The sequence below is a fragment of the Oncorhynchus kisutch genome, linkage group LG10 (genome assembly GCF_002021735.2).
Source record: "Oncorhynchus kisutch isolate 150728-3 linkage group LG10, Okis_V2, whole genome shotgun sequence".
Lineage (NCBI taxonomy): Eukaryota > Metazoa > Chordata > Actinopteri > Salmoniformes > Salmonidae > Oncorhynchus > Oncorhynchus kisutch.
The window spans coordinates 32,799,340-32,813,590 of NC_034183.2; the positions used below are offsets into that span (position 1 = coordinate 32,799,340).

Sequence of the window (14,251 nt, forward strand, 5' to 3'; positions counted from 1 at the left end):
AACCTGTGGAATGGAGTCTTGGGTCTCTGGAGTTGGCCATTAAATAAAGTGCAACTACTGAAATTTTTTTTATTTCGGTCAAAGCAGTACATTCCTATTATTCATGAGCTGCACGTTTTGTCACTATTGCTTTGAACATTCGTTTTAGGACTGACGCCCAACTGAGCATTGTCAATTAGAGCTGATGAAGATTTTAGCACAATGGCATTACAGTGGCTGGGAAATACAAAAACATTTCAAAAGGAGGCAAATCATTAGTAGAAAAACCTTTTGTTCATCATTGTGATGTCGTCAGATTGATCGTATTTCCAGGCCACTATGGGTGACATTTAGAAGTAACAGTCAATAGCCCCCGTTCAGAATGACTGGGCACAACTAGACTTTCGGGCACCACTATGGCAGAGAACAGCTTGAGAAAGTACATAACAAATGGCATGAAGCGACCGAGTGAAGGAGGTGCACTCCATGAATAGAAGGGCTGTTTTTGTTACGTTCAGAGCGACGTTTTGAGTCACGCACCACCCAAGTCCAGTTTGCACTTTCCACTTTCTCAAGCTGTTACTGAAAATATAAGTCTTTTTTTATTTAGAAACTAAATATTTCTCCGTAGCGTTCAGATTCAGCGTTACGTACCACCACGTCCAGTTTGCCGATGACGCTGTGAGCCTTGATGACCCAGTTGACAGACTTCTCACACTTCAGAAGCAGCACGACGTTACGTTTCAATGGAACATCTGCCTCCAGTGGTCTCAGGTCCACAATCACATCCACCTGGAACGCACTGCTCAGGGAGGGAAATAGAGAGACAGAGAGAGAGAGAAGGGAAAAGAAAGCCAGCCAGGAGAGAGCCATAAGAGTTTTGGAAGATCCAAAATACTCAGTATTTACATGCCTTCCCACTGTCTGGCCAACTGATTAAGAAACTGGAAGTCTTCCCAGAAAAAGGAAGACATGTGCGTAGCAGACCAGACCACATCGCAGCCGTATGGTGAAATACATCATGATTGCCATATTCCCTGTATTTCTGGGCTCCTAATGCATATACAGAGTAATCACACCGCTGGGAGAGTGAGGCCATCACCCGGCAGACTGGAAATACAGACTACAGTCTACGAGAAGTTGCGTCCCAAATGGTTGCCAGCCTACACTATATACAGTGCACTCGGAAAGTATTCAGACCCCTTGAATTTTCCTAATTTTGTTACGTTAGTCTAATTCTAAAATGGCTTAAATAAAACATTTTCCCTATCGATCTACACAGAATACCCCATAATGATAAAGCGAAAACAGGTTTTAAGAATGTAGTATAGTATTCAGGCCCTTTGCTATGAGACTCGAAATTGAGCTCAGGTGCATCCTGTTTCCATTGATCATCCTTGAGATGATTGTACAACTTGTTTGGAGTCCACCGGTGGTAAATTCAATAGATTGGATATGATTTGGAAAGGCACACACCTGTCTATATAAGGTCCCACAGTTGACAGTGCATGTCAAAGCAAAAACCAAGCCATCAGAACAAAGGAATTGTCCGTGAAGCTCTGAGACAGGATTGTGCCATGGAACAGTACTGGGGAAGCGTTCCAAAACATGTTTGCAGGATTTAAGGTCCCCAAGAATACAGTGGCCTCCATCTTTCTTACATGGAAGAAGTTTGCAACCACCATGACTCTTCCTAGAGCTGGCCGCCCGGCCAAAAGCATCAAATTGGTCATCAAATTAGACAAACATAGTGTGTTTAAACTAATAACACACAAATGATTGTATTTATCTTGTCTATATTGAATACATCACTTAAACATTCACAGTGTAGGATGGCAAAAGTATGTGAACCCCTAGGCGAATGACTTCTCCAAAAGCTAATTGGAGTCAGGAGTCAGCTAACCTGGAGTCCAATCAATGAGACGAGATTGGAGATGTTGATTAGAGCTGCCTTGCCCTATAAAAAACACTCACAAAATGTGGGTTTGCTATTCACAAGAAGCATTGCCTGATGTGAACCATGCCTCGAACAAAAGAGATCTCAGAAGACCTAAGATTAAGAATTGTTGACTTGCATAAAGCTGGAAAGGGTTACAAAAGCATATTTAAAAGCCTTTATGTTCATCAGTCTATGGACCTCTGGTCAAAAGTAGTGCCCTTGGCAATAGGATGCCATTTGGGAGGCACCCTCAGACTTTGAGTCTGAGATAAACCTCAAAAGGTCAATATTATCCTACTCTTCCTTGATATCCAACACAGACTACCAGTGAGACTAGAGAGAAACCATCCTGAAGAGAGAAACCATCTTGACCTCTTGTAATAGGGAAATTACACTGAGATCACTAAGGTTTATATTTAGAGTTAGTGTGATTGACATAAAGGGCCAGATTACCAGAGACAGATTAAACCCACTGCTGGACTAAAAGTACATTCAATAGAGAATCTCCATTGAAAGTGTTCTTTGGTCCAGAACTAGGCTTAATCTGTGTCCAGGAACCCAGCCTAAACTGGATAAATGTGCGTTTTATTTGGGTTGGACTATGTTTTGGTTCTGGTGGTGGGCTACAGTACTGACCTACTGGAGTTCTGGTTGTGTTATGGTTGTGTTATGGTTGTGTTGGTTTACAGTACTGACCTGCTGGAGTTGGGTGCTTGCAGCTCAATGATGTGGACCTCTTGGTCCTGGTCTGGTCCAGACAGGACACAGCCTTTAGAGGGCTGGGGCTCCACGTAGCCAGCTAGGTAGTTTAGAGACAGGAACTTGTTGTCAATCTTACAGGTATCTGAGAACACTGGGTCTGGAAGACGAAAGAAGAGGGTGGTTAGATGAGATGAGACTATGACTCAATGTATAATTCGAACACTGGAGGTGATGTGATTAAACTTGATTAATCCTCACGAGCAAGAAGTTCCGGTGGAGGCAGTCAAGGTTAATACGTAAACTTAAAATACTGAAGTGATACTGGCAAGTGCAGTGTGCAAGTTTTTCATTTTCTTTCAGGATTAATCCTCATGAGGAAATGGGTGAGGTATTTACATTACTGCTCAGCCAACGTTTTGAGATATCCGAACACTTTGGGGTTGCTGGTAAAAGACAGGGACATACAGACAGCTTTTGCATTGAACACTATGATTCATGTTTCTGGGAAAATGAAAAGACATGTTGAACAATAGCCGTCATAAACACGTCCAATCAGTCATTCCTGTCAGGTTTCCCACCATTCTAAATTACTACCATTTATTTACTCAAATGTTATTATTCTCCATCCAACTGTCGGGGCATGCGATCCTCTTCTCAGTCTTTTACAAAACATGAAAAGTTAAGCCCAGATGCTTCCTTATTTGGCAAACAAGGACTTGGACAATATAAACTAAAGAGGTTGGAATCTTCCTCCCTAGACCCACTCGTGCCCCCCTCTTGCTTGTTTTAAGTACCTGGTAGGACACAAAACGGCGGAAATCTGTCCAGCCTCATGAAAAAGTACCAGAGAGAGATGGGGGGGGGGGGGGGGGGGGGACTGAGGTAAACATGGCACGTTGGGCCTTCGCCAAGCCACAGTGTCTAATGACAGAGAGAGTGGCTGAAGAGATGACTGCTTCAAGGCTAAGCAACCACACACTCTCTGTTTTCCTCCAAAGTGATTGATTACATGGAGAGAACAGTACATACCCCGGCTGTAATGTGTAACGGAGCCAGGACTCTACTCCTGGCAGTCACAGTGATACTGTCATGCAGTTGAAAGATAGTCGTTAGAAATGAGGTGCCCTATCTATCTTGATGTTGACGTAGGATGAAGTTGGACGTGCTGTCGGTTCGGTTTACAAAGGACCAGTGGGGAGTGATGAAGTGAAGGAAAGAGTGAAGCATAGCTTCAATGGATCAACCACACAACATCCGTGGAGGAAAGCTCTCAACTTCAAACAGCCTTAGTCCCTGCTACAGTAACTCTACTGCCCGGTGGAGAGGAGACAGCTCTGATAGTTGGTCTCCACTCACAGCTCACAGTTGTCAAGGAACAGTTGACATTTGCTATACCCATTAATGCCTTCCAGTTAGGTTTACTACAAACTCTGCTTCTCAGAAGTGGTCTTCTTACAGACAAGTTAAGGAACAAGCCCCTTATTATCTTGTTTATTGGTAGCTCAAGGGGTTAAAGCTAGAATCTTTAGTAGAAACAATAACAAAGTGATTCTCCATCCCTGTTTAGTTAAAAAGCGGAGGGATGGGCCCGGAGAAATGTAACCACGCTCAAATTCATAGACAGACCTATCTATGGATGGACTGACCATCCGTGATATCAAAAGAATAATTTAAAACATGTTTCGAGGATATGAAGTGTTTGCTTATATTTACATTGTTTATAAACAGAGTAAAACAAGCTCATATTTTGGGTTCTGATGGGGTATGAAAGTTTAACTAAGCTCATGAGGCATTTCTAAGTTATAGTCTTCAAGAATCAATGGGTATATATATATATTTTTATTTATAATTCCAGAAATGGATGTAGCAACTAAGGATTCTAGTTTTAAGAAGGAAAGAATACCATAAATGGATCCCTCCTTTGTGTGTTGGACCAAAACTGCTTGGAGACTTGAAACAGTCCCAGTAAAAAACTCTGTGCCGGTACAGAGTCAGTGTGCGGGGGCACCGGTTGGTTGAGGTAATATGTACATGTAGGTAGAGTTAATTAAAGTGACTATGCATAGATGACAACAGAGAGTGGCAGTGGTGTAGAGAGGGGGGGGGGGGTGCTGCAATGTGAATAGTCTGTGTAGCCATTTCACTAGATGTTCAACAGTCTTATGGCTTGGGAGTAGAAGCGGAGAGAACAGTCTATGACTAGGGTGGCTGGGATCTTTGACAATTTTCAGGGCCTTCCTCTGACACCGCCTGGTATAGAAGTCCTGGATGGCAGGAAGCTTGGCCCCAGTGGTGTACTGGGCCGTTCGCACTACCCTCTGTAGTGCCTTGCAGTCGGAGGCCGAGCATTTGCCATACTAGGCAGTGATGCAAGGATGCTCTTGATGGTGAAGCTGTAGAACCTTTTGAGGATCTAAGGACACATGCCAAATCTTTTCAGTCTCCTGAGGGGGAATAGGTTTTGTCGTGCCCTCTTCCCGACTGTCATGGTGTGCTTGGACCATGTTAGTTTGTTGGTGATGTGGACACCAAGGAACTTGAAGCTCTCAACCTGCTCCACTGCAGCCCCGTCAATGAGGATCGGGTGTGCTCGGTCCTCTTTTTTCTGTAGTCCACAATCATCTCCTTTGTCTTGATCACGTTGAGGAAGAGGTTGTTGTCCTTTCACCACACGGCCAGGTCTCTGACCTCCTCCCTATAGGCTGTCTCGTCGTTGTCGGTGATCAGGCATACCACTGTTGTGTCATCTGCAAATTTAATGGTGGTGTTGGAGTCGTGCCTGGCCGTGCAGTCATGAGTGAAATGGGAGTACAGGAGGTGGCTGAGCACGCACCCCTGAGGGGCCCCTGTGTTGTGGATCAGCGTGGCGGATGTGTTGTTACCTACCCTTACCACCTGGGTGTGGCCCGTCAGGAAGTCCATGATCCAGTTGCAGAGGGAGGTGTTTAGTCCCAGGGTCCTTAGCTTATTGAAGAGCTTTGAGGGCACTATGGTGTTGAATGCTGAGCTGTAGTCAATGAATAGTATTCCCATCATAGGTGTTCCTTCCGTCCAGGTGGGAAAGGGCAGTGTGGAGTGCAATAGACACTGCATCATCTGTGGATCTGTTGGGGCGATATGCAACTTGGAGTTGGTCTAGGTTTTCTGGGATGATGATGTTGATGTGAGCCATGACCAGCCGTTCAAAGGACTTCATGGCTACAGACGTGAGTGCTACGGGTCGGTAGTCCTTTAGGCAGGTTACCTTAGAGTTCTTGGGCACAGGCACAATGGTGGTCTGCTTAAAACATGTTGGTATTACAGACTCGGACAGGTTGAAAATGTCAGTGAAGACACTTGCTAGTTGGTCAGAGCATGCTCGCAGTACATGTCCTGGTAATCCGTCTGGCCCTGCGGCCTTGTGAATGTTGACCTGTCTAAAGGTCTTAGTCACAACGGCTGCGGAGAGCATGATCACACTCTTCCGGTACAGGCTGGTGCTCTCATGCATGTTTCAGTGTTATTTGCCTCGAAGCAAGCATAGAAGTAGTTTATCTCATCCGGTAGGCTCATGTCACTGGGCAGCTCTTGGCTCTGCTTCCCTTTGTAGTCTGTAATGGTTTGCAGGCCCTGCCACATCCGACGAGCGTCAGAGGCGGTGTAGTAAGACTCGATCTTAGTCCTGTATTGACTCGTTGCCTGTTTGATGGTTCATCGGACGGCATAGCGGGATATAAGCTTCCTGGTTCGAGTCCTGCTCCTTGAAAACGGCAGCTCTAGCCTTTAGCTCAATGCGGTAGCTGCCTGTAATCCATGGTTTCTGGTTGGGGTATGTACGTACGGTCACTGTGGGTACGACGTCATCGATACACTTATTGATGAAGCCAATGACAGATGTGGTGTACTCCTCAATGTCATTGGAGGAATCCCAGAACATATTACAGTCTGTTTTAGCAAAACAGTCCTGTAGCTTAGCATCTGCTTCATCTGATCACTTTTTTATTGATCTAGTCACTGGTGCATCCTGCTTTAATTTTTGCTTGTAAGCAGGAATCAGGAGGACATAATTATGGTCAGATTTGCCAAATGGAGGGCAAGGGACAGCTTTGTATGCATCTGTAGAGTATAGGTGGTCCAGAGTTTTTTTCCCTCTGGTTGCACATTTAACATGTTGATAGAAATGAGGTAAAACTGATGTAAGTTTCCCTGCATTAAAGTCCCCGGCTATTACAAGCACGGCCTCTGTCTTAGTGCCAGCCTCTGACTGTGGTGGTATGTAAACAGCTACAAAGAATATAGATGAGAACTCTTTCGGTAGGTAATGTGGTCTGCAGATTATCATGAGAAACTCTACCTCAGGTGAGCAATGGCTCGGGACTTCCTTAGATATCGTAAACCAGCTGTTGTTTACAAAAATACATAGACCGCCGCCCCTTGTCTTACCAGACGCCGCTGTTCTATCCTGCCGATACATCCTATAACCAGCCAGCTGTATGTTGTTATTGTCGTTGTTCAGCCATGACTCCGTGAAGCATGTTACAGTTTTTAATGTCCGGTTGGTAGTTTAATCTTCCCAATAACTTGTCTATTTTATTGTCCAAAGATTGCATGTTTGCTAGCAGAATTGAGGGGAGTGGGGGTTTATTCAATCGCCGCCTATTCCACAGAAGGCAGCCCGCCCTCCGGCCTCTCTTTCTCCACCTCCTCTTCACACAGATCACTGGAGTCAGAGGGAGCCGAGGGAGCCGTATATCCTCCGCCCCGGGCTCGTCAAGAGTCATAAAAGAATAAAAAGGATTCTGGTAGCCCGTGGTGAGTAATCACAGTCCAATCACATTCTAGAAATTATTTTCGGTCAAAAGAGAGAGTAGTGGCAACATTATGTACAAAAATAGTTTAAAAAAAAAAGTTACAAACAACGCAGATAAACTAACAAAAAAACTCCTGCTCCGGGCGCCATTTTACAGCTAGCAATCAGAGCAGCGATTCTTCTCACAAACCTACTACGAAGACACACACCCTTCTCACAAACCTACTACGAAGACACAGACCCTCTCACAAACCTGCTCTGCATTTCCATCCGTCACTTCCTCCTCACTACACTGGCTCTGGGCTCACAGTCAATGAAGAAAAGTTGACAAGCAAGGAAAGCAAACGGACAGATTACAAAAGAAAGAAAAGGTCCTTTCCTCCCGGCCAAGTCTATTTGCTTTTTAAATGGAACTGAAAGCTGACCAGTGGATCTGAGACACAGAGAGAGTGTTAGCTCTGCTTTCTCTAGGGTCCAGTAAAGTCCCAGGACTATCAATGGCCTCCATTGAGAGGCAATTACTGCGTGGGAACCACTTGATTAACGTTTAGTGGGGAAGAAAAGGCCTGTCACGAGGCAGAGAAAATATACTGTTGGTGAAGGTAGGTGTAAACGTCTCCCTAGGCATTCGAAACGGAAATGTGGCACTACCTTAGGACTGAGGCAATGTTTCTAACCTGCCTCTCAGAGTGAAACACACCTTCTCCCACTTTGATGTAGGCTTCCACTTGGAACCAATAGTTATCCTACAGAAGGGGCAGCCAAAGAACCCTGTATGGTTATAGGTAGCACCTTCCTCTAAGAGCGTCCTTTACAGAAATATTTCTAACTTCCCTCTGAAAGTAAAACACACCTTCTCCCACTTTAATGTAGATGTCCAGGGCGATCTTGAGTTCGGAGAAGGAGGTGACGGCTCTGTACTTCTTGGTGGCCCAGCTGAGGAGGTGCTCGTTGCCATGGGGAAGCACCTCCTTCTGAACCTGACAGTGGAGGGAGAAGTTCCCTGGAAGGAAGTAGACATCAGATCCCTCAGATACCTGGAGGAAGGAGAGATACCACAACGATACAGACAGTCAGCCAGAGAGACACAATGGCTTTACAGACACACAGAGAAGTGGACATCTGAGCTCTCTGATACCTGGAGGGTGGAGAGACACAATGATGTTACAGATAGACACTGTACATCAGGAGACATAGCCCCTAAGACATGTCTGTAGACTGCTATGGCATTGGGTGTACTAAGATGCATATTTATAACAGCCTACAGCCATTTCTCAGGGCTATAGGAGCCACAGAGGGACATCACTTTGCCTGTGAGGAAAAGAGCTAGAGACAGGGGTTCCACAGAATGACTGTGATACAGTAGGTTTCTGTACGACACTATGGGCTGGTTTCCTAGCCACATATTAAGCCTAGTCCTGGACTAAAGAGCTAGATCAATGGAGAATCTAAAAGTACTTTTAGTCTAGGACTAGGCTTAATCTGCGTTTGGTAAACTTGTCCTAAGAGACTAGCCCTAGCATTATGGACCTGGTGTGACAGTAACTCAGAGAGAGACCATAGGAACAATAATGCGGAGTGGCGATTTACTGGATTTGTAGTTCTAGAGACCAATAAGCATGGATTTAATGGTCGACTCAGCGAAATGACAGATATTGAGATGAGAACTATGCGGCTCACTTTCTGCACCTACGTCATATCGCTGAATCTACCTTTAATATCAGTGGGTATGATTTTTGATTTTTGATTCCAATTTACATCAGATAACTCTGGATTACTTTCAGCAGTCTCTATTTCAGATACTGAAGGAAATACACATATATATATATACGTATAGAGTTACTGAGAATATAAAAGCTAAAAAGTTGTGGATCAGACCTGTGACGTGATTTACTGTTAAGAAGCTGCGCTTTCTCTATTGGGCTCATGAAGTTAGTTTTCAAGACTTCCACTCACAAGGACTTCTTTGTTGATAAAGATATATATGCCCATAAAATCCAATGCTCTATTGACATGCTCATCCACTTTATGGGGAAAGAAGAAATTCAAGACAATAAAAGTCAAGGCCTGCCTCGAGGCAAAGAGAAGACTTTTGCAAATTCAAACCTTCCATCTGAACTTTGCCAAAAGACATCTTTGACACTCCATCCGCGATCGTTATTTCAAGGCCTCTCGCAATGTGCGCTCCGTATTTTTACACATGGTCTCCTTACACAATAAGATGCATGGTATCTACTGATTACGTAATGTTATTGTGCATCATCACTAGTGTGCAGGATTTTCTCAAAATGGCTGCATACAGCTGGAGAGGTATGGTCGCTGCCTGTCATGAACGTAGCCAGCAGACACACAAACACACATATGATGGCATATGTTCACGCTACTTTGTCTTTGTCGTAGGAAACACATCTGAAAGACACACGTGTCTGTGTATGCGTGCTCACACACACACACACACACACACACACACACACACACACACACACACACACACACACACACACACACACACACACACACACACACACTAATAAATAAATCAGAGGCACAAAGAAATAGACTACTTTTAGCAATGCAGTTTGTTTGGAGTTAGCATTATAATCTAAAAGTAAATCATTTTGCCATATGAGAGCGGGATATATTGCATCCAGATGTGATACAGGGGGACGTAGCCTAAGCCTAGGTAGGCAAAAGGCTGCGAGACCGCAAAACCCAGCTGTGATACGCAGAGTGACAAAAAATGAGCGTAAAATGTGTGCGGAGCCCTGAGACCACAATGAAGTGCTGATTTGTCTTCTGGCAGGGAGGGATGGAGGGAAAGAGAGTAACTTGGTTGAGCTTGGCGTGTGTGCATGCATGCGTGTGAGTGCGCAGAAGAGAGAGAGCGAGAGAGTGAGACCACCCCTTTGGCCCTTAACGGACCTCAACCCATATGCTTCACTTCATAGAGATAAACATTCACATGTGCTGAAAAAAAAACTACTGACTATAGTACAACTGTGAGCAGAGCTGAGTATCCCAGGCCAGCCAGGCAGCCCTAACACACGGTCTGGTCTAGATAACCTACCTCATTATATTTATCATGATGTTTTTCTTATTCCCACGGCCTCCTATCTAACATGGGGAGGGCAGTTGACCGTGCTGCCTGGCAGGCCCAATTAAAACATTAACTCATAACACTTATGATCGTTCCCAGTTTGTTGCATTATCCATAATTTTTAAGTTTTCCAAAGAGGGGGAAGAGGAAAACAAAACACATTATTTCAGATCATGGTGTTTGCTTGTTTGTTTGAAAATTGGGTATTTGGAACTCCAGACAGAGAGGTTCTCCATTTCCCTACAGCACACACACAAACACACGTCACACACGGCCCAGCCAGCACCATGTGCAACATCTGCCTGACCCCTGGCCGCTCCTTTCTACGTTCCTGGCATTGTCACCACAGATGATGAATGCTAAGACCAGGGAGACAGATACTGTCGAAGAATTCACCGCAACGTAGCTATTTATTTTGAGTGATAACGTTTACTACGACTACGCAGGAAGGAAAGGAAAACTTTAGTGGAGAAAGACGGAGTGCCGCGCCTCCGCCTGACTGCCGCGCCTCCGCCTGACTGCCGCGCCTCAGCAATCAAAAGTGATATAGAGCCGTGGACGAGTGCTGAAACAAGGAGAGGAGGAGATGTCGGAGGAAAGGGTTGGGGTTTACCTTGCCAAGCTCAGCAGAGTTCATCAATTTAATTGCGGCAATACGTCTGTAATTAGTCTGAAAGAATTAGAGGTGGAAGCCTGAAAAACCAAATTAGCTCCAGGCCGTTCGAGGGTGATTTGAAATGGTAACATGAAAGAAGAGACTCAGAGAGAGACACTGGGACTCAACAAACCTGCTCTCTCTATCTAAACCAACCCGAGATCCATACTCTGTTAGCTGAGAGAGAGAAAGAGAGAGAAAGCTTGTTTAGAAGAACGTGTTAAAAAAAATGCATTGTACAGTGCATTCGGAAAGTATTCAGACCCATTTTTCCACATTTTGTTACGTTACAGCCTTATTCTAAAATGGATTAAATAAAACATTTTCTTCAGCAATCTACACACAATAACCCATAATGACAAAGCAAAAACAGGTTTCTAGAAATGTTTGCACATTTATTCAAAATAAAAAAAGACATACTTTATTTACATAAGTAGTCAGACCCTTTGCTATGAGACTCGAAATTGAGCCCAGGTGCTTCCTGTTTCCATTGATCATCCTTGAGATGTTTCTCAAGTAAATTCAATTTATTGGATATGATTTGGAAAGGCACACACCTGTCTATATACAGTGCCTTGCGAAAGTATTCGGCCCCCTTGAACTTTGCGACCTTTTGCCACATTTCAGGCTTCAAACATAAAGATATAAAACTGTATTTTTTTGTGAAGAATCAACAACAAGTGGGACACAATCATGAAGTGGAACGACATTTATTGGATATTTCAAACTTTTTTAACAAATCAAAAACTGAAAAATTGGGCGTGCAAAATTATTCAGCCCCCTTAAGTTAATACTTTGTAGCGCCACCTTTTGCTGCGATTACAGCTGTAAGTCGCAGCTGTAATCTGACAATCTGACAGCGCTTGAGAGGATCTGCAGAGAAGAATGGGAGAAACTCCCCAAATACAGGTGCGCCAAGCTTGTAGCGACATACCCAAGAAGACTCTATCCTGTAATCACTGCCAAAGGTGCTTCAACAAAGTACTGAGTAAATTGTCTGAATACTTGTGTAAATTTGATATTTCAGGTTTTTTTTTATATATAAATTAATTTGCTTTGTCATTATGGGGTATTGTGTGTAAATTGATGAAGAAAAAAAAACAATTTAATACATTTTAGAATAAGGCTGTAACGTAACAAAATGTGGAAAAAATGTCAAGGGGTCTGAATACTTTCCGAATGCACCGTAAGGGCAAGGCGTGCTGCTCTGTTTTCAACCAGCTGCAGATTTGCTAGGTCTTTCTTAATTTGACCATATTACAGGACAGTAATCAAGGACATACCTCTCCCCATCTTCACAACAACATAGTCAATATGAGTTCACCATGCTAATTGACCATCCAATGTTATACCTAGGAGTTTAGTACCTCTAACTTTCTCACTCATCATTATTTAAGATTCATTAAGGATTATCTGCAATCATAAGCAATGTTTTTATCAAATACTTGAAAGTTGGGAAAAATAAGAAATTAGCATCTACTTTTACAAGAACAAATAAAGTGTGAAGCCAGGACTTGCAAAAGAACTGCTTGAAAGCTATACCATTTCCAAGTTAAGGTATTGTTAATTGTTTGGCTCCCAGAGTATTAACAATACTACAAAGTAGTGTTGCATGCATACACTCTTAGATAAAAGGGTTCCAAAAGGGTTATTCAGCTGTCCCCATAGGAGAACCCTTTTTGGTTGCAGGTAGAACCATTTTTGGCTCAATGTAGAATCCTCTGTAGGACGGGTTCTACGTGGAACCAAAAAAGGGTTTAACCTGGAAGCAAAAAAAAGGGTTCTATCTGCAACCAAAAAGGATTATTCAAAGGGTTCCCCTATGCAGACGGACAGAATCTTTTAAGGTTCTAGATAGCAACTTTTTTTCTAAGAGTGTAGACGTCAAAGTAGTTATACATCCATAGACATCAATAACTGTCACAAAGGAATGATTAACTCAATGAAACAATTGGGAGAAAAATATTCATACAATACACAGTACAGTCATTTTTGTCGGTTTTATAGTCCCTACTCTCATAACACGTACACTACTCATTGCCTTGAGCGCGTATCAGCCATTTCTCCCTGAGAAGAGAAGAGGAGGACCTGTCTGGAAACAGGACTGAACGTGCAGAGAGAGAGGGCCCAATCCCTGAACACATACATTTATGTTGTTTATCCATCCCCTTCTCACAAACAGAACCAGACAGACAGACAACCTAGATTAGTCCTGGGCTCATTTCACTGTATGACCTCATACCGAACGCAACCAAGCAGGGGAGCTGAATGTCTGTTTGGCCTTTTTCTGTCTGTCTGTCTGGAATCAGCTCAGGTTTGCACTCAATAGCCATGGAACTTTGCAAAGCCAAGAGTTTACCTCATTCTACCTAACTGGGCATGGAACTAATAGAGCTAATCTCCAATGAGGTGTTCTTGGGCAGTTCAAAGTCAAAGAAGAGGGGGTGCTTGGGTGGAACCAGGGATGGACCTCTAGTTTGGCAAATTTTCTTAAAGCCTGCTCTGAAAAATACTAACCTGGGGCTAGCGGACTAGCCTAACTTCTTTCCATGGGTGTAAGACAATGAGAAGGGTGTCTGCTGCTCTCCACTTCATGTCGGTTGAAAAGCAACATCAGCTTTGACATCAGCCAGTCTCAACTGTTCAGCAGATTGCACTGAACATGCAATGGGATACAATGAAATATTACGCCTGACTTTTCAAAAGAGATAGCTGCTGCCATAATTTGTCGGCATTAGTCTAAAATGTTCCAAAGTCTACAGTTCCTAACAGCCATAGAGAGCGAAGCCTCCTCGCTGTAAGATTGGTCCCTTCCTTCCCTCCCCAAGTATAAAACCAAACAATAACATGTGCCTGCTGCCCAGTACCCTTTACGGTCCGTGGCTTTTTAAAAGCATATGTCTGTGGTTGGTTTCCTGGCCTCTCTGCCTGTGTGTGTGTGTGTGTGTGTGAACGTCTACATATTATTGCCATATGTGCTGGTCGGGTGAGGAGAGAGAAGAGACGCCGTGCCAAATTATATCAATTATCAGAGTGTTGCAATCCTCCAACTCTCTCGCTAAGCAACACGAAGCAACACCCAGAGTACAA

General features: G+C 43.8%; 1 protein-coding gene across 1 annotated transcript in view; it reads right to left on the bottom strand.

The window, feature by feature from the left end:
• The window catches only part of LOC109898058 (transforming growth factor beta receptor type 3), a 132,253-nt gene that overhangs the window by 44,146 nt on the left and 73,856 nt on the right, over positions 1 to 14,251 (bottom strand). The window contains exons 5-7 of the mRNA XM_020492823.2: positions 8,263 to 8,446; positions 2,615 to 2,777; positions 634 to 781 (exon numbers count right to left, since the gene is read on the bottom strand). Of these exons, the coding sequence (XP_020348412.1) occupies positions 634 to 781; positions 2,615 to 2,777; positions 8,263 to 8,446 (495 nt within the window). The remainder of the gene's footprint in view (positions 1 to 633; positions 782 to 2,614; positions 2,778 to 8,262; positions 8,447 to 14,251) is intronic.